The sequence below is a fragment of the Cygnus olor genome, chromosome 3 (assembly GCF_009769625.2).
Source record: "Cygnus olor isolate bCygOlo1 chromosome 3, bCygOlo1.pri.v2, whole genome shotgun sequence".
NCBI classification, from domain to species: Eukaryota; Metazoa; Chordata; class Aves; order Anseriformes; family Anatidae; genus Cygnus; species Cygnus olor.
In genome coordinates this window covers 102,136,469-102,162,204 of record NC_049171.1, presented here as the reverse complement: position 1 = coordinate 102,162,204, position 25,736 = coordinate 102,136,469, and the positions used below count along the sequence as shown (strand labels likewise).

Sequence of the window (25,736 nt, the reverse complement as noted above, 5' to 3'; positions counted from 1 at the left end):
CTGAAAACAGTTATGAGAAACTGTTTCAAATTTTAAATCAAATTTTAATATTTTTAGAAACTTTGTGCTGCTGGGAAAAAAGGGAACAAACAACATTTCATGAGCCTCCATCTTACCCTCTCATCCATTGGCATCTTGGATGCTTCATCCTGGCTATCCTCCGGCACTGGAACCCTAGCAACTGAGAGTCCGTTCAGTGCTGCCAACATCAAGGGCCTCTTCTGGGCCTCCAGGCCTGCCATCTTCTGCTTTTCTAGATTCTTTTGGCAAGAAAAGGCACGTTTTCATCTCTGTGTGATTATTTATAATGCCAGTAAAATGCTGGAATGTTTTTTTAATCTCCAAAATCTGCAACTCTCTGGCCAAGGAATGCAGATGATCACCATTAGCATCGTAAATTCAAATACAACCTCTATTCTTCCTGTTATTCCTCAAAGGCCTGCTCCTACATGAGCAGAGAATTTTAATTTCAAAGAAGCAATCCCAGCATATAATACAGTTTACATGCCATCAAAAGACATACAAACACAATCTTGAGCATTTTTCTGCAAACATTATTCTGAATGTAGGACACGAAACGCATCACCCTGTTACGTTAAAGTAGCTCTGCTGTAGCCAAGATACCTGGGGCATCTTTTAAAAAGCAATAATTTCAATCTATTACAACAAACAGAAAAACACAGGATAGTTTCTTCTCTTCTGTGATGTTAATACTTAAAATGAGAAGCCTTCTGATGCACTCAGTTATTATGGCGATTCAAATAGCACCCGTGATATATTTTGCACTAAAAACTGAGCTCACAAATCCTTGAAACAGTGCAGCAGCAGACAGTGAAGGATATTGTTTAACATATTCATGCATCATATTATGCTGCCGCATGGAGAACCTGAGTATGAATTTTAAACTCATCCTGCTGCCCTCCTTATGCCACTGGGAGCTGAAACATTGAGAAAGAAGACAGACAACCTCCTGAAAGAGTCCAAGCAGGAATATTTTACTGCATTTCCTTAACAGTTCTTCCTGTCAGACTTGGATGGAGACATGAGCACAAGGAAGCCGGGTTCTCAGCATGCATACGAAAGCTGTGGTCACCACATGGGCCAAGTTTAGCGTGGAAACACACTGCTGAACCTGAATACCCTCAGACATATGTAAATGGCATGACTTCACCACCACTGGTTTCCTCCAGAGCACTAAATAAAACAAAAAGGCAAAACAAAATACCAAAACGCTGCTTTCTTTTCTTACTAGACTACCAGGAAGGAGGAAAACGCAAGTATTTTTTCCTTTATTTGGGGATTTTTTATTAATATTTACAAGCTAAGATAAAAAAGCCTGTGTTTAAAAGATTAAGGTCTTCAAACCAGTATTAATGTAATACCTAATTCCTAGAAGAAGGGAAGGTTTGCATGCCTTTAGACACCCGAACTGGGCTGAAACCACCTTAAAAGCTTAACGCTAAGACCACCCATTTACTTCAAATATGAAATCAACAAAAATACCTCTTGACCAAAGGCTGATCAGCACGATTATTCAAAGGAACACTCAAACAACACCTCTAAGCTCTCTTCTCACCTTCATTTGTATCCAAATATCCACTGCGTTCCTGCTTCTCAATATGTTTTATATCCCCAGAAGGTCAAAAGAGCCTATATACACTTGTTACACCAATGTCAGCAGTATTCATTCATGAAATGTTATGTTTTATATTCAGGTATCTGTTTTATTTTTGAAGTTTAAGACTCTGTATGAAGTAAACTCAGTTTGCATGATACAATGTAGTGGCCCAAGTTTAACTCCTAACCATTACATCAATGTAAGAATCACTAATGAGTAAGAAGCATTATACATAAATTTAGAAAATTTCTTTGAATATACAGTAGTAGTATGTAAATCTAACTAGTTACTAATCTAGCATATTCTAAACTCTTTCCTGCTCCACTTGGATGCTTCATTAATTTGTTTTGGGAATTGTTTATGGCCCCATTTCTGAAAGATTGAATCACTTTGCTTTCTGTGACTGCAACTGGACTTCCCAGAACCTAACATCAAGTCTACAAAGTCATTGAAATTTAAGCACCCCTCTGTTCTCCCATTGCATGCAGTGGCACTTAAATCTTTATATACACACTTTTTATTCTAAATTCATTGCCTGTTCAAAAGGACTCTATTTTTCATACTTGAACACCTCCTCATTGCCCTGCCACCCCTTGTGGCCAGCATATAGTTTACATAGTTTACCAGGTCCCCATAGTTAACCAGCTACGTGGTCCCCATAGTTTACCGCTCCAACAGCTTTTTTGGATGTAAGCAGCCCTGTATGATTACCTGTTTTCAAGAAGCCCTAGCAACAAAGGAAGGCACTTACCCTCATCATGATTTCTCTCTCTATAATGCTGTCCTCAATAGAAAACATTTCAGACACAGGCCTTTCTTTGACAGGTTCTTTCTTGACCCTCTCCTTCACACTTGTGAGGTCAGGCTCTGAGATAGAGGGCCCGAGCGAAGACCCATTTATTGCCACTTGATCAGTCCGAGATACACTAATGGCCTTGGAAGGCCCCGGCCTCATGGCCTTGGCCCTGGCTACGGCCACAGAAATGCTAACATGGTCCTGCCTCAGGGCTCCATTGCTGACACTTTTACGAGGCCCAGGGTATTCTGGAGGAGGTTTGTTTGGTATTCTAGCCAAGGCAGCTTGCAGCTGAGCACTGTACTCCATGTTCTCATGGAGGGCTGTTATCTGTGACACAGACTCTGTGGTTTCTTCTTCCTCTTCACTTTCGCTGCTATGTATCAGCATCGTGGCATCAGAGAATGTCTTTTTGTGATGGTAATGAGGAACCTGCTGAACTTCGTGCCCCATCTGAACCGACTCTTCTGGCTGCACCTGCTCCCGCAAAGTGTTCCTGCGTGGCAGAGGGGCGTTTAAAGTTTTTAGTGCCATGGCTTCTATACCACGTACCATATTGCTGATGACCTCCAAGCTATGGCGCTTGTTCACAGCTGCATGATGTTTCACTGCCATGAGGGGCTCGCTGACCTCCTGCAGTGACTGCCGGACAACCGGCGAGCTGTCCTCTTGGAACGTCTTCACTGAGAGCTGGACTTTGCGTGTGACCAGGTCAGGACTGCTCCCGCTGACGTACTTGTGCCGGTGGCTTGCCAGGTCAGGTGTACTAGTGGCGGGACGTGGGCGTGGGTACGGAGGCGGGGGCCTGAAGAGATAGTTCTTTAACATATGAGCAGTGTTGTAATTCTGGTTGCTCTGTAGCTGCATGTTAGCCAGTTCTGGCGTGCTGACTGTGTGTGATATGGCACTGGCTGCTGTCTTATTTTGCACAGCATTATTAGGGGTCATTTGGTCAGACGGGGCAACAGGCTTGTTATAGCCTCCACCCTGGGGCCCGTAAGTAACTGTGTAAGGATGCCTCTCTCGAATCTCAGGCTGACTGTAAACTAGGTCTTCTGGCTGGTTATAAGCATGTGTGTTTCCAATGTTGAGATTTCTCAAAGACTGACTTTGGCTATCCATCTGGATCACCCCCCTCTTCATTTGCCTCATGACGGTTTCATAATCCGGAGTTGGCCGGTAGGATGGCACTATGATTGCACTATGTCTGTGGCTGGGGATGTAGTCTGCTCTCATGATGTCACTTCCAGGGATGCTCAGATTTGAGGACATTGGGGATGCCTGGATGAAGTTCTGTGAGCGATTGAGGGAGTTCATGCTGTGTGCACTGCATACGCTCCCATTGGGTCCATTACCATTCAAGTAGCTGAAGTCCACCGGACACCTGTCCAAGCTGGTCTGAGACCTACAGTAGAAAGTTTCTTCATTTCCATGGAAAATGCTGTCTGTGTAGAGCAGAGATAAAGATGTTGACAATTTAACGTACAAGGACTCATTCAATGTTATCAACACTTCAAATGCAGTCTGTACCAATGGTTAGAGAGGGAGCTTAGTGTGTACAACTGTAGGGAACATTTGGTCTTGGGAGCATCCTTGAGTCACCGAAATAGAACTAAAGCAAAACTATCCCCGGAAACTCTCCCAACAGTTAGCAAAATACGGTAGCTCAGATCCCTGTGGGAGACATGAAATGAGAAAGAGAGAAAATTTTTTTTTTTTTTTTTGCCTGGGGTGGCAAGGAAGAAAAGGGATGACACCTCTCTCAGTATCTTGGAAGGATTCACTGCTGATGCTACCACCTTAGAAATCCAGTGCTGCTAGCCTATGGTAATCCTTAAAATTATCTTTTCTGCTGATGCACTGCTCTCCATTACTTAACGTAGTGTCTGAGAATGAAACTGGAAATCCTGCTTCATACGAATCAATGGTTTTTGAGGATTGGAAGTACAGAGGTATCAAGACTAAGGAAAAATATGTAAAAAAAATAGTTCAGCTAAGAATATCTGAGAGGGAATCAAGATGTTAAAGATGATGTCCTGCATCACAAATTTACTGCAAGACTGTCCATGTCAAAAACCTTGTAAGAAACAAGTAGTAGCTCCCAAATCCCTGAAATTAGTTTTTCAATAATACTGAGAAATCTGTGGTAAAAAAGAAGGAACTTTACAGTTCATCTAAAATTAAAATCAAACCTCCTCTTTGAAAGGCTCTGCTTAGCAGTAAAATAGCAGTAGCCACTAAGATAAATCTTCTATTGTACGCAAGGAATTATACTGAATGGCTCCTTTCAAAACTTATCAAATTCTACCTTAAAACTAGTCAGACAACCACAATTCTAAAATGCTATCATGTGCGACTAAGAGCACTTCAACTGTACTTCTCATGAACTGCTGAGAACGTAGCCTAATAGGCCTGGCTGCATGTCTTTCAAAAGGTGGGGTGGTTAAGGGTGTGAGACTCAAGGTTTTTAGAGGCTGGGCTCTAATCCCAGCCTTGATCAAAGTAACCCGGTACAACCTCTTAGAGGATTTGTTTGTCAAACATGGGGGTTAAAGTAGTTAACCCTCCTTAAGTTCATATGGATAATAATGCAGGCAGATGTTGGTTAAAGTCAGCAGGAAATATTATCTAAATATTATCAGTTTTGTGACTATAGCACACTGATTTCTCCTATGGCAACAGATGTTCTACTGTCTCCTTTTCCCTCACTCCATTTCTCTCCAAGATCCCAGCTGGCACTGCCTTTGAGTACAGCCACCATACTTCCTTCAGAAATTATTTTTTTCAGTTCATTTAACTGGAATGCCAAGTCTAAGATCCATATAATCATGTACAGATATTTTAGAGAAATTTTAAAACTGAAATTTGACTTTAAACACAAGACTTACTGCAGTATTAACTATAAAACTGCTAGCTGTCCTCCAGCAGCAACTCTAATTTGACCGTGACAGCACTAGAATTCTAGATATAAGGGGGTAGTAGCTTCTCTGTATATGCATAAAATTAAAGTCCTCCTAAGGTAACATATACATTCTACGTACCTTGCGAATTATGTGTTTCAGTGTAGTGTTCTCCACACTGGACATGCATAGGAGGCAGTATAAATGGATGTTGCCTTGGCTGAAATAAAAGCATAGGTTAAAAAAGCATTAGGAACTCAGTTTGCTAGAATTTTTGCAGATGAAACACGGGAAAACATAGGAACTGAATACTGTTCTTTCTTACCCAGATGAACACACATGCTCAGCTCTTCTTTACAGAACAGAGAGTAACATTTTGTAAATTGTTAGGTTTTGCTAAGGAACCCAAAACTGACCATTTAAACTCCTTTAAAGTAAACCACTTCAGAAAACATTCAGACTCACAGCTCATTTAGAACTTTTGAAAAGTTTATTAAAAGCCCTTACCCTTGAACAATTAAAACAAAACTAAACTAAAAAAAAGACACACGAACACCTAATCAGGACAAAAGCAGAAGATGGAACAAACTCAAGGCCCTAGAACACTGTTATACAAGAAACAGGAGCGCATACAGACTTGAAATAACTCTGCAGACAACTTGAACACTGGATTCCCCTAGATAACGAATTGGAGCCTTCCTTGAACAATCTGCACCACAACAAACTTTTTAACGGTACAGGTATCACAGGGCGTAATTCAGCATTAAATTAGTAGAGTTATTTACAGGGAAATAAGCCACAGCTGATGTTATATTCACTAGCTTGTCCATCAGTAAACTGATGAATTTTGCAATTTCATTTTACCACCTGCATTGTAATGTCCTGTCTGGTGCTGCTGAGCAGAGTTTATGAAAGCATGCTTTGATATACAAGGAGAGAAGGAAGATGCTCTTGTCTCGTGAACATGTCTTCCTTAACAACAGAATAAGGGCTTTTCATCTAGGCTGATTTAAGTAGTTTGAACTATTAAGGAATTCTGTGGATGCCCAAGGCAAAAAACAAATGCCAAACAATTTAGCTTTGCCTGCACAAAATGAGCACCAAGCAACAGTTTGCCACTGAAGGGGGGGGTGGGGAATGGGTTAAATTTACATTTTCTTTGTAAATGGGGAGAGGGAATGAGAATCAAAGAAACTGAGTGCACGTATGAATTCTTGCATACAAAATGGCTGTGTTAAGCCAGAGCTGGAAGATGACGGGAAATATTTCTGCTAGACGAATTATACTTCTAAGGGTATAAAACCGTACGCTCACTGAACGTTTCGGGTAAAGGAGACTGCTCCTGACAACCCATGTATGACAGTTTAGCCTGGAAGAAGCCAAGATGTTTGAAAATCTAACAAATAGTGGGTGGAGGAAATACGCAAGGAAGGAGGAAGTTATTCCTACTGAGAATGTACAAATTTGGAGCAGACAGTTGTCTTTGAGATAGGTATTATGAAATAATGGAAGCTGTTCACAAATGGGCTGAAGGCTCCCCCCCCACCTTTTTCCTTTTTTTGAAGGCCCGTCTGCCTCTTCAAAAGAAATAAAGAAATAGGACTGAAACCTTAGAAGTGTGGAGAACTTCAATATCCATCTTAAGGATTGCTTGGATTAAAAATAATAATAATAATAAATCCATTATTTAAACATATCACATATATGGAGGAGGTTTTGCTGGAAAACAAACATCACCAGGTAGCCTGACAGGAAAGAGATAGAGTGTAAAATGGCTTTAAAATAATGGTTAATAAAATAGAGGTTCACTATGATGCCAAAACAATGTTAAGGGTCCTAATCTAAAAGTAACATGCATGATCCTCAGTCAAGTGGTAGAGCCTCACCCCAAAGACTCCACTTGTCTTCCTATCTATGCCTACTGATTTACTACCATACAAGACAAGTGAATAGATAGGCAGATAAAAGGTGTACAGAGCAGAGAACAGTCAGGAGTCTCTCTCCCCAAATAAGAACTGTACAATAACTGTACCAACAAGTTAACAAAACAATTATGAAAAAACATTTAAAAGTTCATCATCAATAGATAGTTAGCAGTCCAGTTCACATTTTAATTGATGAGTATATATTTATTCCTCCCCTTGATCCTTCTGAGCCTTTTTGAAAAAAAAACTTGTTGCCTACATGTGTTCAAAACAAACAAGCAGCAGTATTTTTTTTTTCCTGTTAACAAGTAGATTTACATTTTCCTTATCTAACAGATGAAGGCTCTCTCCTTCCCTTTGTGATGTATCTGAAGCTGTAGCATAAGAATGCAAAGCACATTTCATTTCTTCACCTTAAGTTTTTCAGTCATCTCCAGGGACCAAACTAGCAGACACCAAAAATAATGTAAGTGTGCTTAAGAGAACGTGATATACAATCTCTGTGTAACACCCCAGAAACATGCTGAGAATGAAATGACAAAGGAATCTGAAGTCAAGATTTCAGGAAAAAGTTGAATTTATTTATTTATCAAGATCAGTTAAAATGGAAACAGGCTAAGAAAAACTCAGAGGTCTTGGACCGATGATAAAAGTTTTACTTAAAATCACAGTAACTTCACATAGAGAATAAGCTCTCAACCCAAAAAGCTGAAAGTAAACAGTAAAACAGTGAAAGCACACTTTTTACAAAAAAATGAGGAATAGAAGAAACAAGATGAGAAGCTCTAAAATTACGCAACGATTAGATTTTGACATATACAATGTAAGACATTTCAAGTTCTTTCTAGTCTGCAGAGAATTATTTTCTCTACATATTGAATTTAACCTCAATCCAGTAGAAAAGATGCTTAGTTTCTGTAGGGCAAATAAAAATATAATGCCTTGAAGACTGTAATTTCTAAACACTCAGTGGTGATATTATCCAGTTAAATTAATCAACCTGGGCAGCCACACCCTTGAAACTCATTCCAATCATATTGCCTACAAGAAACAAGCTAATGTGCTTATTTGAAATTTAGCAAATATTCCATTTTACACAATGCCCCATTCCATTAGTAGTGCCATAGACATTCTTAAAGAAACCACCATGGTACATACCAAAGACGATCTACTCCAAGTGGGTCGTCGTCGGATAGGGGGAGGGGAATTTGATTGTCTGTGGAAGAAAAAATAAAAAAATAATAGAAACTGCAGTGTTTCAATTCTAATTCACGAATGAATGGGAAAGACAAGAGATGAAGAATCTGTAAATACTTGCTCATTCATGAGATTAAAAAATATGAATAAGATGAAAATAATTCAGGTCCTTCCCTAAATACAGACAGTATTCTAATTCCAAAATATACATGCCTTCTGTTCAATATCCTACTTAGCTTATTTGGAAACACAAGGAAAAAAAACTTCATTTAAAAATGAATCAAACAAAAAAGTCTCTTAAGCAATAAAAACTGAACATGCCACGCAGGCATCGTCTCAGATGACTTAAAGTGAACATTGAAACAATGACAATTTTATGAAATTCATAGCAATCACTCCAAAGCAATGCACACAGATCATGAGGAAGAAAGCAACTGGTTAGACAATACTAGCAGAGGCAGATACAATGTTAGAGTAGCCAGGTGCAGTGGAAAGCAGGAGTGTGGGAGGAAGAAAATTAAATAGGAAGAGAAACAATTTGAAGGAGGCAGAAATACAGTGCTTACGTGAAGAGAGGAAAGGTGGGATTTCTCCTCTTACAGTTTCTGATCTGGTGAATGATGTTATGTGCAATTAGAGGAAATGCACACAGGAAAACAAACAACTACAATTTTAACACAGAGGTCAGGAAAATTACTTGGCTAGAAAACAGACACTGGCATATGCTGTCATCAATATCTGTGGCCCTAACACAGAAGCTCATATCGCATGAGACTGTGGTAGGAAGGAAGGCAATTATAATGGCAAAAATACATTTAAACTCCAGTTATTTCTCTCACTGACTTCATGATGTTCCCTATTTTATTAGTCCAAATATTTGGAAGTTGTATGTGAAGCTGATACATACACCCAATTCATGGTACCCACATACTTATGGCTCAGTAGTCAGAAATAAACATCATCAAAAGCTATTGCTTCTGCAGTCTGGATTATGCACTGTAACAGAATAGTCCTCTCTGTTGACCCCAATAAACAGCTTCGAAGGGGAAATATTCTAATACAGTGGATGATGGTATTTTGTTTTCTCTTTTTTGACTGTCACAGGGAAAAGACTGAGGAACTTCCTTTGAACTTAATTTCTCTGAAACTACTATATTTAGCACTGGACTAATGAAATGCATTATATGCTGCTAATAAAAGTCTTTTCTGGTCTTCCACTCGCTTCCCGAGAACTGTAAACAATATCTGAAATCTAATCAACATCATCTTCCTGTATGTGAAAAGATCACTGTATACAGTTCACCTCTTCAGTTTCTCCAATACTTGTAACTCAGCGTATGTTTATATACTGTGCGCATATGTAATACTAGAAAGTTAGACCTTCCAATCTTCCCTTCATCATTTTGGCTTTATTTTCCAACAGATGGCATCACCCAGCTGAACAGATGGGATGCCCAGCCCTAACTAGAGCTGTTGTTGGAGATGAGACTTCTTTATAGCTTTGCAGCTAACTAAACTGGTAAGTTTTGCAATGAATTCATGTTCTCATTGCTATACAAACGTGGCATATTATAAAAGTTTCACAAAACCCTAGACCTCTTAAAACTAAATTTACCTCAAACTAAAAGTGGCCGTGTAGTGGTATAAATGAAACGTTCTCAGCTAATAAACTTACTTTTGACTTACAAAAAAAGCCTTATGAATTCCTCCAGTTAGGGTGACTACAGCTGTGAAAGGACTATGTCACGGCCAGTTTCTTAGTAAGTGCTCAAAGCAGTGCCTGTAAGAAACTCTAGGTTCAGATTCAGTCTCTGCTGAGTCATGCAACTATGACTAGGCTGATGAACATTCCCATGTGTCCTGCCTTGCTTGGTGCATATAAGAAGTGAATAAATTATGGTACCTAAATTAGAAGAGGATAACCTGTGTTCTCCATGAGCCTTAGAAGCTACCTGGGTAACGCATCCTCAAAACACTACTGTAATACATATTTTGGCATGTTATGTCACCTTTCACTCCAGTTTATACTAACACTCTGGGTCATGAACAGCAGAGACCAAGGGCTTCAATTCATTATTCTGTCAGATTTGGCTGCTTGGTGAGCAGTATCCAACAGGGCTCATGCATCAAGCCTCCCAAGGCTCAGAATTAAATTTCATTCTCATTCTTCTGTTCTAGCTGGTGGTTAAAACAAAAAGAAAAAAAAGGCAAAGTAGAACAGAATAACTGACACAAGTGACTAGAAAAAACAAACAAAAACAGACACGGCAAAACTCAGAGCACTTCCAAAGCAGGGTTGTCAGAACATAACTCTGAAGAAAGAGTACTCACTCTGTGCAGATCTTGTTCTGTTTGTAAAACTTATGTCTTGCTGCAAACAGCCGTGAAATATATTTGGCATTTTCAAGATCATCCTTTAAACACAAGAAAAATCAGAAAAAAAATAAATCATTCATTTTGTTGTTCTCACCAATAACAAAGAAGAGTTCTACAAATCAAATTGCAGTAATGCTTGGTAAGGTCTGTCATGTACAGGATCTGGCTGCCAAGAACACGTCTAGTGCCCTCAAGAGTGTTTAAGGCATTGAATTACTGAAATACAGTGGCATGCCTTTACATGCTGCCACTTCAGTGCTAAGTCACAGTGGGAGGGGAAGAGGGACGACAACAAAAAATGGATCAAGGTTGCTGGTCCAGTTTCTACACTGGCCTTGGTTCAGCGAGATGTAGAGCGATTTGAAGAAGTGCAGAGCAGCACTGCACCCCTCCTTGAGTTTCAGTGTGTGTGTGTACGATAACATGGCACTGTGGATGTTTCATCCAACAAGCACTTTTTTTTTTTTGCAAACTTCCCAGCATATTACACTTTAGTATGCTTGGAGTGGAATAAAAAAGTTTTTTTTTTTTTCTATGTTCTATATAAGCAGATTCTTGATAACACTGATTAGATCTTTTTCTTACTGTGTGAAAAAGCACATTCTCTTCTTTGTTGATCAACTCTAGAACAATCGAAGACTTGTTATGTGCAATATTCCCAATGTCATTCCACCTGTAAGAGTTAAAAAAAAAAAATGTGGTAGAGTTTGCCAACACATACACTCAAACATTTCACAAACACATTAAGAATCCCTTAGTCAACATTAGTCTTGTTTTATGGGAAAGCTTTTCAGTAGCTGTTTGGTGAAGAATCATGGTCAGGAAAATGAGGAAGTCAAGCTCTGATTCAAGGAGTGAGATTATTCTGTTCTTAACCCAAAACAGGAAAGTTAAAAGCTCTCTTTAAAAACACTGATTTGAAGAATCACAATAGAAGGTACATCAAAAATACATTATAATAAATATTACACTGAACTGTAGCATTTTTGTACAGAGTGACTTTAACAAGATGGATTTTTTTTTTTTTTTTTAATATAATATAATGCCATTCCTCTCCAAACTCTGTTTCCAACTTTCCTACATAGTCAATTCTTCCTAAAGGAGGTTAACTTGACAACATGGTTATGTAGGCTATGCATACCATGCTAATACCCTGTTTAACGTTCGCAATCTTTTTTTCAAGTAATTGTCAAGTTACCCAAGATCAGAGTTATAATCTTCTTACAAATAGCTGACAGACACATTGGCGTACATTGCATGCAATCCATGGAGATGGAAAGGACTTGTTTGTTCTGTTTGCAGCATGCATTCCTCTTCATGTCATGGCAGGATGCTTGAAGCGCATATTTCCAAAGAGTAAGGATCCCAGCACCAACTATTATTTCTACATTTAAGAAACTTCTTGCTTTTGTCACCTACATTTTCACACGTCTTCAGAATGGCACAGTTAAAATAATTATCTAATTTCTTCACAAAAGTTCATATGCAAAACATCAGCTCTATGGAAAAGGTAGCCCTGACATTTTTGAAGATGACCGCTTAAATCTTTTATAAGGTGCAAAAAAAAAAAAAAAAAAAAAAAAATAAAAAAAGACAAAAACAAAGAAACTGAACACCCTTCTTGCTCAAGTCTGATACAAGCCTTAGCTAATGACTAAAAATGAGTATACCTCATAAAACAATTTTTTGGCTGCATAGGTGTTGATATTCTAACAGCAACAAGGACTAGGAAAAATCCACTCCAAGTTGACTTCAGCATTAAGAGAAATACCCAAAAGCAGCAAAAAGAAATGACAGAAACACCACCTTCCCTGGAATCATGCAGATTTCTAGCAACACCTTCATACAGAACAAATTTTTATAAGAAGTAACAAAACCCACACTGAAGGTCAATGGAATGGCTTCAGTGATTCTCAATAACCAAAACAAACAGCAGTACAAACATATAAGTGACACAGCCAGGATTTTCAAAATTACAGAATGAGAAAGTTCAGCTTTTTTAGCGGGGTACCTAAATATAGCAACCAGATTTTCAGAAACACTGAGTGCCTAAAGCTGCCAACAGTGAGGTTTAACAGATTTGCATTCAGATGCATCAAAGAAGCAGACACAAAGGCAAGCAAAGAAAAGGGATCAAAGCCTTGTAAGTAGAACAAGATACATGACAGACAACTATGTCTTTCTTGCTGTCAAACCCATTCAGAGACATCAGAAATTATTCTTTATCACATCTCTTACGGCCAAGAGGCCAATGCTGAAAACAGTGAGGTGACTACTCCTTAGTTAGAGCATTGGCACTATTGAAGTCACATACGTAAGGAAAAAAACACCACACACAGAGCTCTGAAAAGAAACTCACTTTAAATACAGAAGTCCCTAGTTTTTACCTATAGATCACAGTTGTCCTTCCAATTCTGTTTTTTATGAAGATTCCCATGAAGAAAATACCAAGGTGTATGTCGTTTCCATGATTATCCTGCACAAAAAGAGTATATATTTAGTTTAATAAAGAAACTGGCAAAGACGTGCATAAGAACACATGCTGAACCACCAAACAGAAGCTATTCTTCAGGATGAATGTGGGACTAACCCTTGACTAACCTATATTTTGGTGCTTTATTGGACTCTGATTTTCATTATTTCAAAGCAACTAACACTTAAGTGGATTCATTCTGTTGATTACTGAGAATAGATTAAGGCTAAGTGAGCTCGAGGTTCTCCTCTATGAAACAACATGCACACCACAAACTGGCGTTTGTTATATAATACCCCACTTCCCCTATAATTGTGATTATAGCTATCTAGAGCCTGTATGACTACCAAAAGCAACAGTCCTCTTTTGCATTCACAGTATTGCTCCAGTCATCTGTTAAAACATGCAGAGATTTCAGAAAACCACACCTGGAGATGGAATCCCTCTCAAAAGCTCTACCCTTCACCCTTCCTCTTTTAAAGTACTGTGTAGAAGTTCACAGTGTGTCACCCTAAAGAAGTATTTGTTGTATCTTTATACAGATACAGCCTTCATTGTTTTTCAATTATTGCTTAAATATTCATCTGCTTGCATCATGTACTGTCCACTGTTCCTGCACTGCTTTTCAGAAATTCTGTTGTCTACCCACGTCTCCTGCACATTCTCCTGCACATTGAGAAGCATGTGCTCCTGCTCCGTTTTGCAAACTTTTTTTTTCTTAAAAATGCCTTTTATTTTCGCTAGAAAAGTTTAATGCTGTTAACAAAGAGGTTTTTGAACATTATCAACAAAAACAACTCCTCACAGCTTCATATATAGCACATATACCACTTCAAAGTGGTAACGCAAATAGCATGGTTAAAAAGAACTGCTAAAAGGAAGGTATAAAGAGTAGTTCATGCACTACACATGCCTAAGTTCTAGGAATCATGAAGTGCCCCAGCATTTTAAAAGATCAGATTAGAGCTGTTCTCCTGGTCTTCTTGTACTTTGTCCCTGGAAGGCAGCAATGGACTATCCACATTTGTTTCCAATTACTAAACATTCGTCCTTCAGCAAACAAACAATGGACACCAGTTTTCAAGCCACGGCCTATGAACTGATTTTTGGTGCCGCTTTCATCAGAATACTTCCACCTATACTACAAGGCAGTAGAGGTCCTACAGCTGACAGTTTTTAGTTTAGGCTGTTCAGAGAACTTGTATCTCCTTGTCCTGGACACAGGGAAAAGATCTGTGTGTTTTTGTCTATATAAATATACATATACTTATGCATACATATGCAGATATCTCTATATAAAGAGAAAAAACACTATTAGAAATATGTGTAACAGGAACAACAACAACAACATCTTTCAGCTGTATATTCAAATGCAGTTCTATTTGTCTACAATACCAGCCTACTACTCTTTCGTACAAGGCTAACATATTTCTGCATTTTTGCAGAGCACCCAGTCCACCACTCATACTTACCTATCATGCAATAATATCTGCGGGAAGGCTCTTGCACATAGCAACCTTTTTTGTCAAAAAAGATTTTGGTGGAAGGAAAGTAACAGCAGAGGCCTAAGATACCCTCGTGCTGCAGCGTGCATTCAAACTACCAGAAATCATTTCGTCTTCTGGAACAGAAAAACAACAACTGCCTCTTTTGGACGAACAACTTGCATGTGTTACAAAGGTTGCCACAGACTCCTACACCATTTAACTTAGAGGTTTCTGTATAATATATGCTGACATACCTTCACAGGGAAAGTTTCCTGTCCAAATCCATCAAGGCGTTCCACTTCATTGATGTACATTAACTCAGCCTCTGCCGCTGTAATGCCACTGCAATTGGAATAACAAAAGGCAGCAAACGCTTCAATATTACATGCACGCAAAAAATACTAGTGCAAAAAATTGGGAGATTCACAAACCATTTCACAAGATGCTTTGTAAATGCAGCCTAGAAATGTACAACAAAACTTTCAATGCTAGGATTATAATCTGGAAGGGGAGGAATTTTACTGTATGCTTCTAAGGTAAGGTACAAAGCATTAGTTCAAATTACAGCAGGAACGAACTGAACTGATCCCTTTACTCAGCTTCTTCTGCATGCAAACATTTTCCAAGCTTTATTAAAGCATCGGGCCATTGCAACAGGTTGTGCCTAGCCTTGGATGGCCAATTTGAGCCACAAGGGTTCTAATTTGCATAACTAGCTTAAGAATTCACTAAAGGTGCTTAAAATGGCCTAAAAGTAAAGACCTACATATTCATATTTGCTGTTCAAAAACACAGGCACTGAATCCAAATTTTGAGCAGGTTCTCTTTCGTAACAGAGAACAAACCATCTGAAAAAACTTCGACACGCGTGTCCACACATGCTCCTGTCACAGCTCAGGAATTCAGACAGATTTCAGTTCTCAAAAGCAGGTCAGAATAGATTGCAGGTTGTTCCAAAAGAAGGTCACTTAATGTTTCTCCTCTTTGCTCCTCCTTACCACAGCATATAAACAGAAATATAGGAAACCAACAAATACCTAGGAGAAACGGGGAAAGAAAGAATCTGGAATTTGATCTACCTGCTGAAATGAGAATAAGTATTTGTTCTGTGTGTTGCTGAAATGGCACTAAAGAGCACAATGGGGGATGGAAATCTTCCCTTTCAAGTCTGGGAGTTAACCAAGATCACACAAGCAGCCCGTGGCAGAGATACTGAAGAACAGAACCAGGTGTATGCACGGCCAGCTCGGAAACTAACCCTTCGGCTGCAAAGGCCCAAGTTTGCATTAAAACCCACAATGAAAATGACCTTCAACTCACACATTTGTGTTTGCTCCTTTAGGATCATTTTCTGGCATAAAATGGGAAATGCTGCACCTTTCCACATACTATTCCTATAGCATTTCACATAATCAAGTTTTAAATGCAGATTCATAACATAATAAGAAAGATTATTTCCAATGCCATAGAGGCGCTGATGTTTTTCTAAGAACCGAACTCGAGAACTTTGAATTCTTTTACCACCAGGACACCTAGATGACATGAAAGAGGTCTACTTACAAAGAAGGTATTTGTTCTGGAGCACTAATGCGCAGGTTATTAATTGGTGACAATGTATTTTAGCTTTTCCACAACTAGACTTAAAACCCAACAAGAAAGGGATTCCACCTCCTGTTATTTTCATTTGTGTTACACTGGGAGTGTGCATAACCCTCCCTCTCTTGAATGAGAGAAAACCCTTGAACAGACCCTTGGACAACCCCCGATCAAGTCATGAGGTCTTTCACCATCAGGATTTAAATGACGTCAAAAAGAGAAAGAAGTCTACTCTGTAGCACCACTAGTTTTACACATACTCATTAAACCTCGTGGTGGAAATTCTCATTTATTTGGGATTCTTGTGCACACAAAATGGCCAAGGAACTGAGGCAGATAATCTTTTGTAACAGACTAAAAATCCAGCTAGATGTAGCATAATAGTAACATGGAGATAGGCTACCTCACCTATGAGTTCGGTGTTCCTGTGCAACCTTTTGCGTCAACTCTTCCAAGACAGCTTCATCTTGGGTCCAGTCCTGTAAGAAAATGAGGTAGCATCAAAAGCTAGTCATCCAATGAGAGAGAGAATAAAATACAAGACAGGAATTATGATGGCATACATTTCAGGGTTGTTTCCCGTTCGAGTTCTTGCACGTAGTTACACAGAGAGAACCTAGCACCAAATACACTGAAAATTCAGGGCACATATCCAAGCACAGGGTGCTGAAAATATGCAAGAAAAACACGTCGGACTTTTTTTTTTATTATTTATTTTTTCTAAAAAGATACTGCTAGAACAGGGTTTAGGTGGCTTTTATTCTACAATACGAAACAGAGTACAGAGCATGGATAAGGGATCTTTTCCTGAATAAGGACCAAACAAGCCTTTAAAAGCACTTGGAAGTTCTATAAACGATTATATACCTTTTTAAACAGACCAAAATATTCCATAGACCATGCAAATTGAAGTCATGGGTATTTTCTGTCCTACAACCTGCTGGTACTGCCTTCCCTACGTTAATAGGAATCAAAAATTTTGCTCTCTCTTCAAACGTAATGAAATTCACCTTACACTTGCAACACATTTCTGAGTAGAATTTATCCTCCACAAATATAATCGCATGTGTGGTAGAAACAAGTCTGAAATAATTGCGAGCAAGTTAATAAATGAAGTCTGCTCATAAATTCAAGGCAACAAAAAGGAAGCTGAAAAATTTTCTTGCAAAACCTCAAAGTTCTTATTTTTATTTTAAAAAGCCTTAAGGCTGCATGTAACGTACTTAAATGCACTGCCTGTTTCTTGCTCAATGGGGCCCTCCCTCTGATATTTGCTTCTGCCACAAAAAAATGTGAAAGTGGTAGCGTGCTAATGAAAAATGGCATGGTACATGCCTATGCACAGCTACACACCTGTGGGGTGTACTGTGTACATAACTTTGTTCTTTTTGCTGCTGAAGAAATGCCATTTGACACACATTGTAGCCTCACAAGATCAAACAGTACAAATGTAGCTGCCCCTCCCTCATTCACCAGCTCCCTTCGCTAATGAATTTATGGCAACGTTCTTGTTGGAGGCTCCTTCTATGCCTGAGATTCGCTCGCATACTCCCACTTGCTTCAGGACTAGTTCCTATCTGCAGCACTTCGCAACTGTCACTGAAGTTGCAGTGAAATATTTACTGTTATGTTATCCACTCCGCCCCAGAAGGGCAGAGACGAGAAGTTAAATAAAAGGAAAGAGATGCCTAGAGAAAAGTTGATTTAAGAGTAGGCTCCTGAAGACTGCAGGAAGCTGACACTTTGCTGATCTTGTCAAATTTAGTGGTAGCAGCATGGATGAACAGCTAGATACCACAAAGTGAGCACATCCAAAACGGAAGGGAGCTGACCACAACACAACAAAGGCAGCTGACTCAGAAAAGGAGGTCCTAGGAGGTTGGCCTGAAAAGTAAACTACATTTAAATGCGGCTTGAAATCTCATCTGGATGCCTAAATTTTCCAGTTCTCCTCTACCCCCACCCCTTTTTTTTGGTTTTGTTGTTGTTGTTGAAAAGAAAAATACCATCAGCACATTGAAAGAACTTTGCAGGAGTAATTTACAAAATGACAACTTGACTACACCTTCCTGTCTATAATTTCATCCATCACCTTTCCCACATACACTACCATATGACTTTGTAAGCCATCAACCATACACAGGATCAACAACTACCTATTATTAACATGAAATCCTTGTTGCAACAAGAATAGATGAATTAACAGCTGCTCTGCTAGTCAAGCTAACAGAAGTTCCTTAGTGAAAGGTCAATACTGAAGCCATGTTCTCGGTATCAAAAGCATATTCAGATCTCTGCATATTCATTATTTTCTCCTCTTTCTGCTGAATTTCTATATTCAACTGTCTGCTAGCTTGAAATTGCACTTTGACTTGAAGACACTGTGCAAGTGTTACCTTTTTGAACTTGGGAATTGACTACCAACTTAGAGAAGGCTGCAGCTTCTATACTGTCAAAAAGTGAAGGTAAATGGGATGAAATGTTTCTGGAAGTATGTTTCTCATGCCTTCGAAGTATAGTGAGCTTAATCACTCTCCGTCTACCTTGACACTAATTGCAGAAGGAAACCATATGCCTGATTTCTAGGCAGTGACATTTAGGGCAGGGGAACCCCAACCCACTTCCAATTTTTGTTTCTATTCTGAGAGAATTCCAAGTTCTTTTTCTTTTATGAAGCTTAGACTCACTTCCTGTGTTGATGGAGTTGGTGGTCAAAGATAAAACCAGCCTCTATCTGAGCAGGTTGTAGTGTTGTGTCTTGCCCCCCTCCCCCCAACAATCCATCCTCCCAGATGGGCTTAGTGTCATGGGTTGCAAGTGCTTGGCATTTATCACCAGTTTCTTATGTCATCAGTGACCTAAATCAATTCCCTCAGCATTCAAATTATGTGCTAGTTCCAATTCAAATTTAAAACAAATTTACAGCACTGTCCCTGGAGGATATTTTGAGAACTGATTCATGCTTCTCTTCAGTCTAGTAGTCAGTTGATGTAAATTCGCATTCTCTTCAGCAAAGACTGCATGATTTGTCCTGTGACACAACATTTATTACATCAGCAGCTTTCATATCCCTTTATAACGTGCCATGTTACTAATACTGCAGTATGACTAATATACACCTTTCTAAATAGCTGCAAATGCTTTTTTGATTCAAATAAGTACACTTCTTTTGTTGACAGCTGTTCCCAGAGGAGGCTTAACAGGAACTGAAAAAGGGCTACATTTCCATAGCATATATTCATTCAGCTACAACCAAGTATATTGCAGGATTTGGGGAGCAAAGTTTACATCCGCTGCTAATAATTTAGCACCGGTGCTTTTATTGTTATCAACAAAGCCATCTCTGAGGCATGGAGAAATTATTCAGAGAAGACCACAAGAGAAGAGGATAAGCAACTCACCATAGGAAACAAGACATATTCTCGGAGGAAGTCATGAGATTCAAACTGATTATAGTCTCCAAAATCCGCTGGAAAAAACAACACAGTTACTCATTTTAGCACTTGCCACACGTTAGGACCACACTCAGTCTTTGCACAGATGCCTAACTTCAAGTGGGCGAGTTCTCTCTGAAGCCACAACCCAGGACAAAGATTTCTGTTTGTACTTTAGCTTTTAACACGGAGGTCTGAAAATAAAAGCTTTATTACCAGAGATCAAATAACAGCCAACAAGTATTTTTTCTCTTTTGTTCCTTTACATTATAGCCATTTGCAACGATTTACTATCAGACGTGCAAGAGACTGGGATATTCCAGTTTCTTTAAAATGGCATATACTTTTACTTCTCCAAAATCCCCAAACCTGACCCTGACCAGGCAAAAAAAATTAACCTAACTCTGCTACAATTCTACATAATTGTAAGAAAGATGCTTAGCTTAACAGCCTAGAAGGTTAAGATCAACTAGCCAATTATACTAAAAATTGCTGATAACCAACATGGCTGGGGGAGGGAGCGTGCGGGACAAGTCTTGTCCTTCTGCAGCCAATACAACAGTCCAGGCAACGTGTTAGTTTATTTGACTGGCCCTTCAGACTTTTCTACATTTTTCTGCCTCTTCTGTATATCTTTGACACGTTCTCATCTGCATGATCACTTTCACTTCTAAGTCAGGCTGACGATTCTTGTCTAAATGTCCTTGAAACTGTAGCATTTTGAAAATGCTTCCTAAAGGCTAAGCTACTTTAAACAAAGAAAGTGTATATATGTATGTATCTGTTAAATACACAACAACTTATATCAAAAGAATATCTTGCCGGTAGGTTTCTATTTTATATTAATTGAACTGGATCAAACGCCATCTACAAGATTCTCTTATTATAGAAGCTGGAAATCCCCACCGTAAATCATATTAGCTAAACATTCTTTCAAAGCTTCTAGACAACTTTACGTATTGCAGGATGCCAAAAATGCAGTTTCATTTTGTTTTCACCTCAGAGTTATGTTTTAACATAAACATAAAGAAATCAAAATGGACATGAAACAGACTCTGTAAGTTTAAAAGTAAGTATTTCAAATATCTTCGTTTGCCTCACATGAAAAGGACAAAAGGAGTAACACAAGGTCATGAATAAAGCAAACAAGATTAGATGCAGGATCCTGATGCAATGGTCTTTGAAATATATTACATAGAAAATTCAGAATAATACTGACTATTGCAAAATGTTATAAAGACTGGCTAGCTCCCAAAGTCAGCAAAAAGCTCCAAGAAACACAGGACCAGTGAAAAATATCCAGTGTCTATTTATCATTAACTTAAATGCTGGAAAAACTTAATTTACTCAGAGTGCAAGGTTTAGTATGTAATTTTGCGTACATCATCTCCATTACTCATAAAATATTTCAGTATTTAACGGAAAACATTTTTCCTTCAATTTTTAACCGAGCAATAAGATACTGTAACAGAACAACTCTTGCCCTAAGAAAGATTTTCAAGAATATTAAAAAAAAAAAAGTGGTTGCTGATACCTTTCTAGAGGATAGACAGGGGAGCTGGTGCAGACAGTGCCTAGTGCCTTGGTTTTCACCTGTACCTACACTGTTCCCCTCGATGTCAGAGAAGAGCATGAGGATTAACATCTTTGAAAGCTCATTCTCCAAGGCAGTTGCAAAGCATCCTGCAGACTACCAATGGCAGTCAAGAAATAGAACTCAGTCCCTATAAACTCTATATGTCCCTCCTGCAACTATTAGACTCACTCAAAATGGAAAATGAAGATTCAGAAAGGCCTAAATGAAAACTAAGAAAGTCTCGTATTTACAACAAAACAGAAAACCAGGTTTCAGTCACTGAATTTTAAGAGTCAAATTCTCAAATTTAACAATATTACTAGGGCATTTTATATCATAGAACCTGTAAGTTTCAAGAATCAGATCTTCATGTTTGTTATTATATGTACATACTTGTCCTCCCTCTGTTCCACCCGTAACCAAAGAGAAGTGCCCAGTGCATGATTGTCGGAGTTCTATTTTGAGCTATCATAGTCACGGATAGACTGAAATATATTTTCTGCAAACACAGGACTTCCTCCTTTACCCACATACATTACATGATCGCACTTTTATTGATGTCATTAGGAGGCTCAGAATAAAACTCATTGTAAGAAGTAGTTTATTATTAATTTATAACTCACGTAACAATTATGGTCATGTGTTCTTTCATACTGCAGATAGCACTACACAGCAAAATGAGTTTTTAATTAAAGGCAAAATTAAAGCTGCTGCTATATTCTTTGATGTAACTCCATTTCAAACCAGAGAACGTGAAGTAAATTCATTACTGCAAAGCACTCTGTGGCTGGGGCTAGAACTGGAGTTTTGTTCAAATTCGCTAGCGTGGCTTTTAGAAAAGGGAAAGTTGAACATTGTGATGCAGTCCATCGTTCCCTCCCTGATGGTGAGAGTTTCATCAACAGCAGTCCACCTAAACACTTTAAAAAAAAAAACAAAAAACCCTAGCTGTTGTGAACAGGAGTCATGCATGGCCTTAGTTAACACCCAGTCAACACCTAGAACAATCCCCCACTCCCTCCCCCCCCAAAAAAAAACAAAAAAAAAAACAGCCCATGTTGGAAAACAGTTAAGCAGGTCATATCATCTTACCTTGCACTGCTAAACCAGCAAGTCGAATTCCCTGCTCCAATGAAGAACGCAATCGGCCATCAAGAATATCCTTTTTCACTTGTAGGTAATATTGGTATCTACAAAACAGAAAAGAAAACAGATCAGAAAGGCAATATGCATATACGTTTACAACTGAACAAGAGACTGCTGAAAGCAAGAAAAAACTCACTACAAACATGTCAGGCAGTTAAACAGCAGTCTGTGCCTGGCTTCAGAAGTTCTACATCATCTACCAGGTATATGCATGTTAGCAAAATAAATCAAAACGATCCCTATGTTGGCAACATTTCCAGGTATGAAAAGGAAAATAAAGTGTTCTAGTTTGTATTCCCTAGACCACATGGATGAGGGACATCTGCTGGGACTACCTATACCCTCCATAAATTCTGTAGAGATTAATAGAAGACCACATGTTCATCAATACAGAAAGAGGATGTTCCACATCTTTTTTTTTTTTTCCCCTCCAGTGCCACCATTTGGATAGGAGAAATGGAATTTTAGCAATATACTCTTGCTACCTGGCATAACTTTATAGCCCACATAGAAGTTTAATTGGCATCCCTCATCTATAAGGTTGACTTAGACACAAATCAAGCAAAACCAGCCTCTAATGACACACTTGCTGATCCACGACTAATCACAAAGTAAACTATGTGAGTTTTAACCACAACGACAGAACTCACACATTTCAGCTTACATTTGGCAAGAGGACATTTGGTGAGGACAAACAAGAAGCTTTCCACAAAAGCTTAACAGGTTACTGTCCCCATCTGTGCATCCCTTCCATCCACTGAACTGTATCAGACTCACAGCAGAGCTGACCAAAGCAGCAGGGATACGTACCAGTCCCTCCGGCATATCAGGTTAAAGTCCAGGATAGACAGCTTTGTTAACAGACAACAACATTTTATTCTGCAGGCACCCACACATGTTCAAATGAGCTACCTGTGTTGGACGGACAGTAAAACCAGCAAGGGACAAGACAGGCAGCAGAAGAAATTACAGACACAATTGCAAGGACACCATATCAGCCACCACCACGACAATAATTAGAGTTGAGCTTTGAGCTACAGTGATATAATAATCCAGTGTCCATCAGCTTAAAATTCTGGTGCAGGCATGCGTAACCCATCATAGCTGAGATGAAACATTTCCTCCTCAACCAACAAGCAACAACAGCTCATCAAGCTGGAGCCCAAAGGCAGAGGTACTGCACCAGCGTAGCCACAGTCTGTGTGCTCAGCCTCATGCACCCAAGCCTGACTTCGTGATAGTAACTGGTGTGCCTGGGACACCCAAGTTTAGAAATCCCCAAATCCATCAAAGGGGTTTCTCAGTCTGTGACCAGACACGTCAGTCTGGTACAGCTGAACCAAGTTACAGGGTTACAGCTTCCCAACAGTTTACTGCTCTCATTGGGAGCATGACTGCTCACCCTCGCTAACCACAGAATATCCTGAGTTGGAAGAGACCCACAAGGATCACTGAGTCCAACTCCTGGCCAAAAACAGAACTGCCCAAAAATCAGACCATGTGTCTGACAGCGTTATGCAAACGCTTCCTAAGCTCCGGAAGGCTTGGGGCTGTGACCACGGCCCTGGGGAGCCTGTCCCAGTGCCCCACCACCCTCTGGGTGCAGAACCTTTCCCTAACACCCAGCCTGACCCTCCCCTGTCCCAGCTCCATGCCATCCCCTCGGGTCCTGTCTCTGTCCCCAGAGAGCAGAGCTCAGTGCCTGCCCCTCCGCTCCCCTCGTGAGGGAGCTGCAGGCCGCCATGAGGCCTCCCCTCAGCCTGCTCTGCTCTGGGCTGAACAAACTAAGGGACCTCAGCTGCCCCGCACACGTCTTCCCCTCTAGGCCCTTCACCATCTTCATAGCCCTCCTTTGCACACTTTCTAACAGTTTTATGTCCTTTTCATATTGTGGCACCCAAAACTGCATACTGCACTTGAGGTGAGGCCACACCAGTGCAGAGTAAAGTGGGAAGGCACTTCCTCAAAACAGCATGGATTTTTAACTATCTACTTGAGCTAAAACAGATCACTCTGCGAGAACTGGGTTAAGAAAGAAGTCATACACAAGCATGCCTGCCAGCCTCAGAGACTGCAACCTCTGCAAAGGCAGAGCAGTCAGACTGGGGGCAGTAAGTGCCTAACTGGACTCAGCTGCAACCAGTTCACCATCTGACGTTAACCTTGAGCCTTTGGGAACAGCATATAAACAGTTCTTGTCGTAATGATTTCATGTGTGTAAGTCACATTCCCAGAACCAAGGCAATTAACTTTTCCTTCCTGGAAGGGAGAACCACTATAACATCACCCATGTTACACGGATTGCACTGCATTAACAATACCCCCAAACGTTACCGTTTAACTCTGCGCGGAGGCACTAGAAAACACTTATATGCTTCAAAAACAGCATAACCCAAACCATTCTTTGAGGTGTATTAATCTAACACAGCATTTTACATTTTTCCTCAGTTAACTCATCTGTCAGCAATGAGATGCAGTAACTTGCCACTAGACAGCACCACCGCTCTGACCAGACCTGTCTTCACAAGGTAGCAGCACTGTACGTGGCTGCAAACGTTGCAGTGCAGAGGAATCCTGTCGATGAAAGGGCTGTGGATGTATCCTTAATATCTGAGAAATTCCCCTTTGAGTTCACAGTTTTTATGTGCACTTAAAAAGGTAATTGTTGGGTTACTCATTTTTAGGTTTCCTCTTCCCCTCTCCTCACCTCCCCCAAAAAGGGAGAAGAATATTTTCAAAGAAGAAAAAAAAATTTCATTTGAAATACTTAGATTTGGCTTTCACACAGACTAATGAAGGTTAAAACTTCAATTGATTTTGAAATTTGATGGTGAAATGCAATGCAAAAAGCATATTGCTTCTCTGATCCCTATGTCTCAGCCCCAGGCTTCACACTTGCTTGGTCCTGGAGAGAAGTCAGCTTATTTGCAAGTTCTTTGCAATGACTAAATCCTAATTCTGAAAATACTCATGCTTTCACGCGAGCTTAACGTAAATTGCTTTGTCAAGTATGCAGGTGAGTAAGTGTTTGCTGAATCTGGTCTTACAGACCTGTAATCTGAAAGCATGCTATTTATGGCAGTGGTACATACATATGCATGAGTTGCACATTCTAGTTGGGCAGAACAAAAGTAAAATCTGCATCTGCCTTAAAGCTCTATATAGGTAGAGCTATTGCTAAAACAAACACAAGAGGCTACATGAAATCCAAA

At 39.5% G+C, this 25,736-nt stretch overlaps 1 protein-coding gene across 6 annotated transcripts in view; it reads right to left on the bottom strand.

Annotated features, from left to right (window-relative positions):
• Positions 1-25,736, bottom strand: part of PTPN14 (protein tyrosine phosphatase non-receptor type 14) — a 116,311-nt gene that overhangs the window by 19,879 nt on the left and 70,696 nt on the right. For all 6 annotated transcript variants that reach the window (XM_040554224.1, XM_040554223.1, XM_040554222.1 and 3 more), the window contains 11 exons: positions 22,471-22,568; positions 19,770-19,837; positions 16,777-16,847; positions 15,027-15,114; positions 13,200-13,288; positions 11,398-11,485; positions 10,768-10,850; positions 8,398-8,455; positions 5,456-5,534; positions 2,370-3,859; positions 117-260 (listed from right to left, as the gene is read on the bottom strand). In XM_040554224.1, the coding sequence (XP_040410158.1) occupies positions 117-260; positions 2,370-3,859; positions 5,456-5,534; positions 8,398-8,455; positions 10,768-10,850; positions 11,398-11,485; positions 13,200-13,288; positions 15,027-15,114; positions 16,777-16,847; positions 19,770-19,837; positions 22,471-22,568 (2,356 nt within the window). The remainder of the gene's footprint in view (positions 1-116; positions 261-2,369; positions 3,860-5,455; positions 5,535-8,397; positions 8,456-10,767; positions 10,851-11,397; positions 11,486-13,199; positions 13,289-15,026; positions 15,115-16,776; positions 16,848-19,769; positions 19,838-22,470; positions 22,569-25,736) is intronic.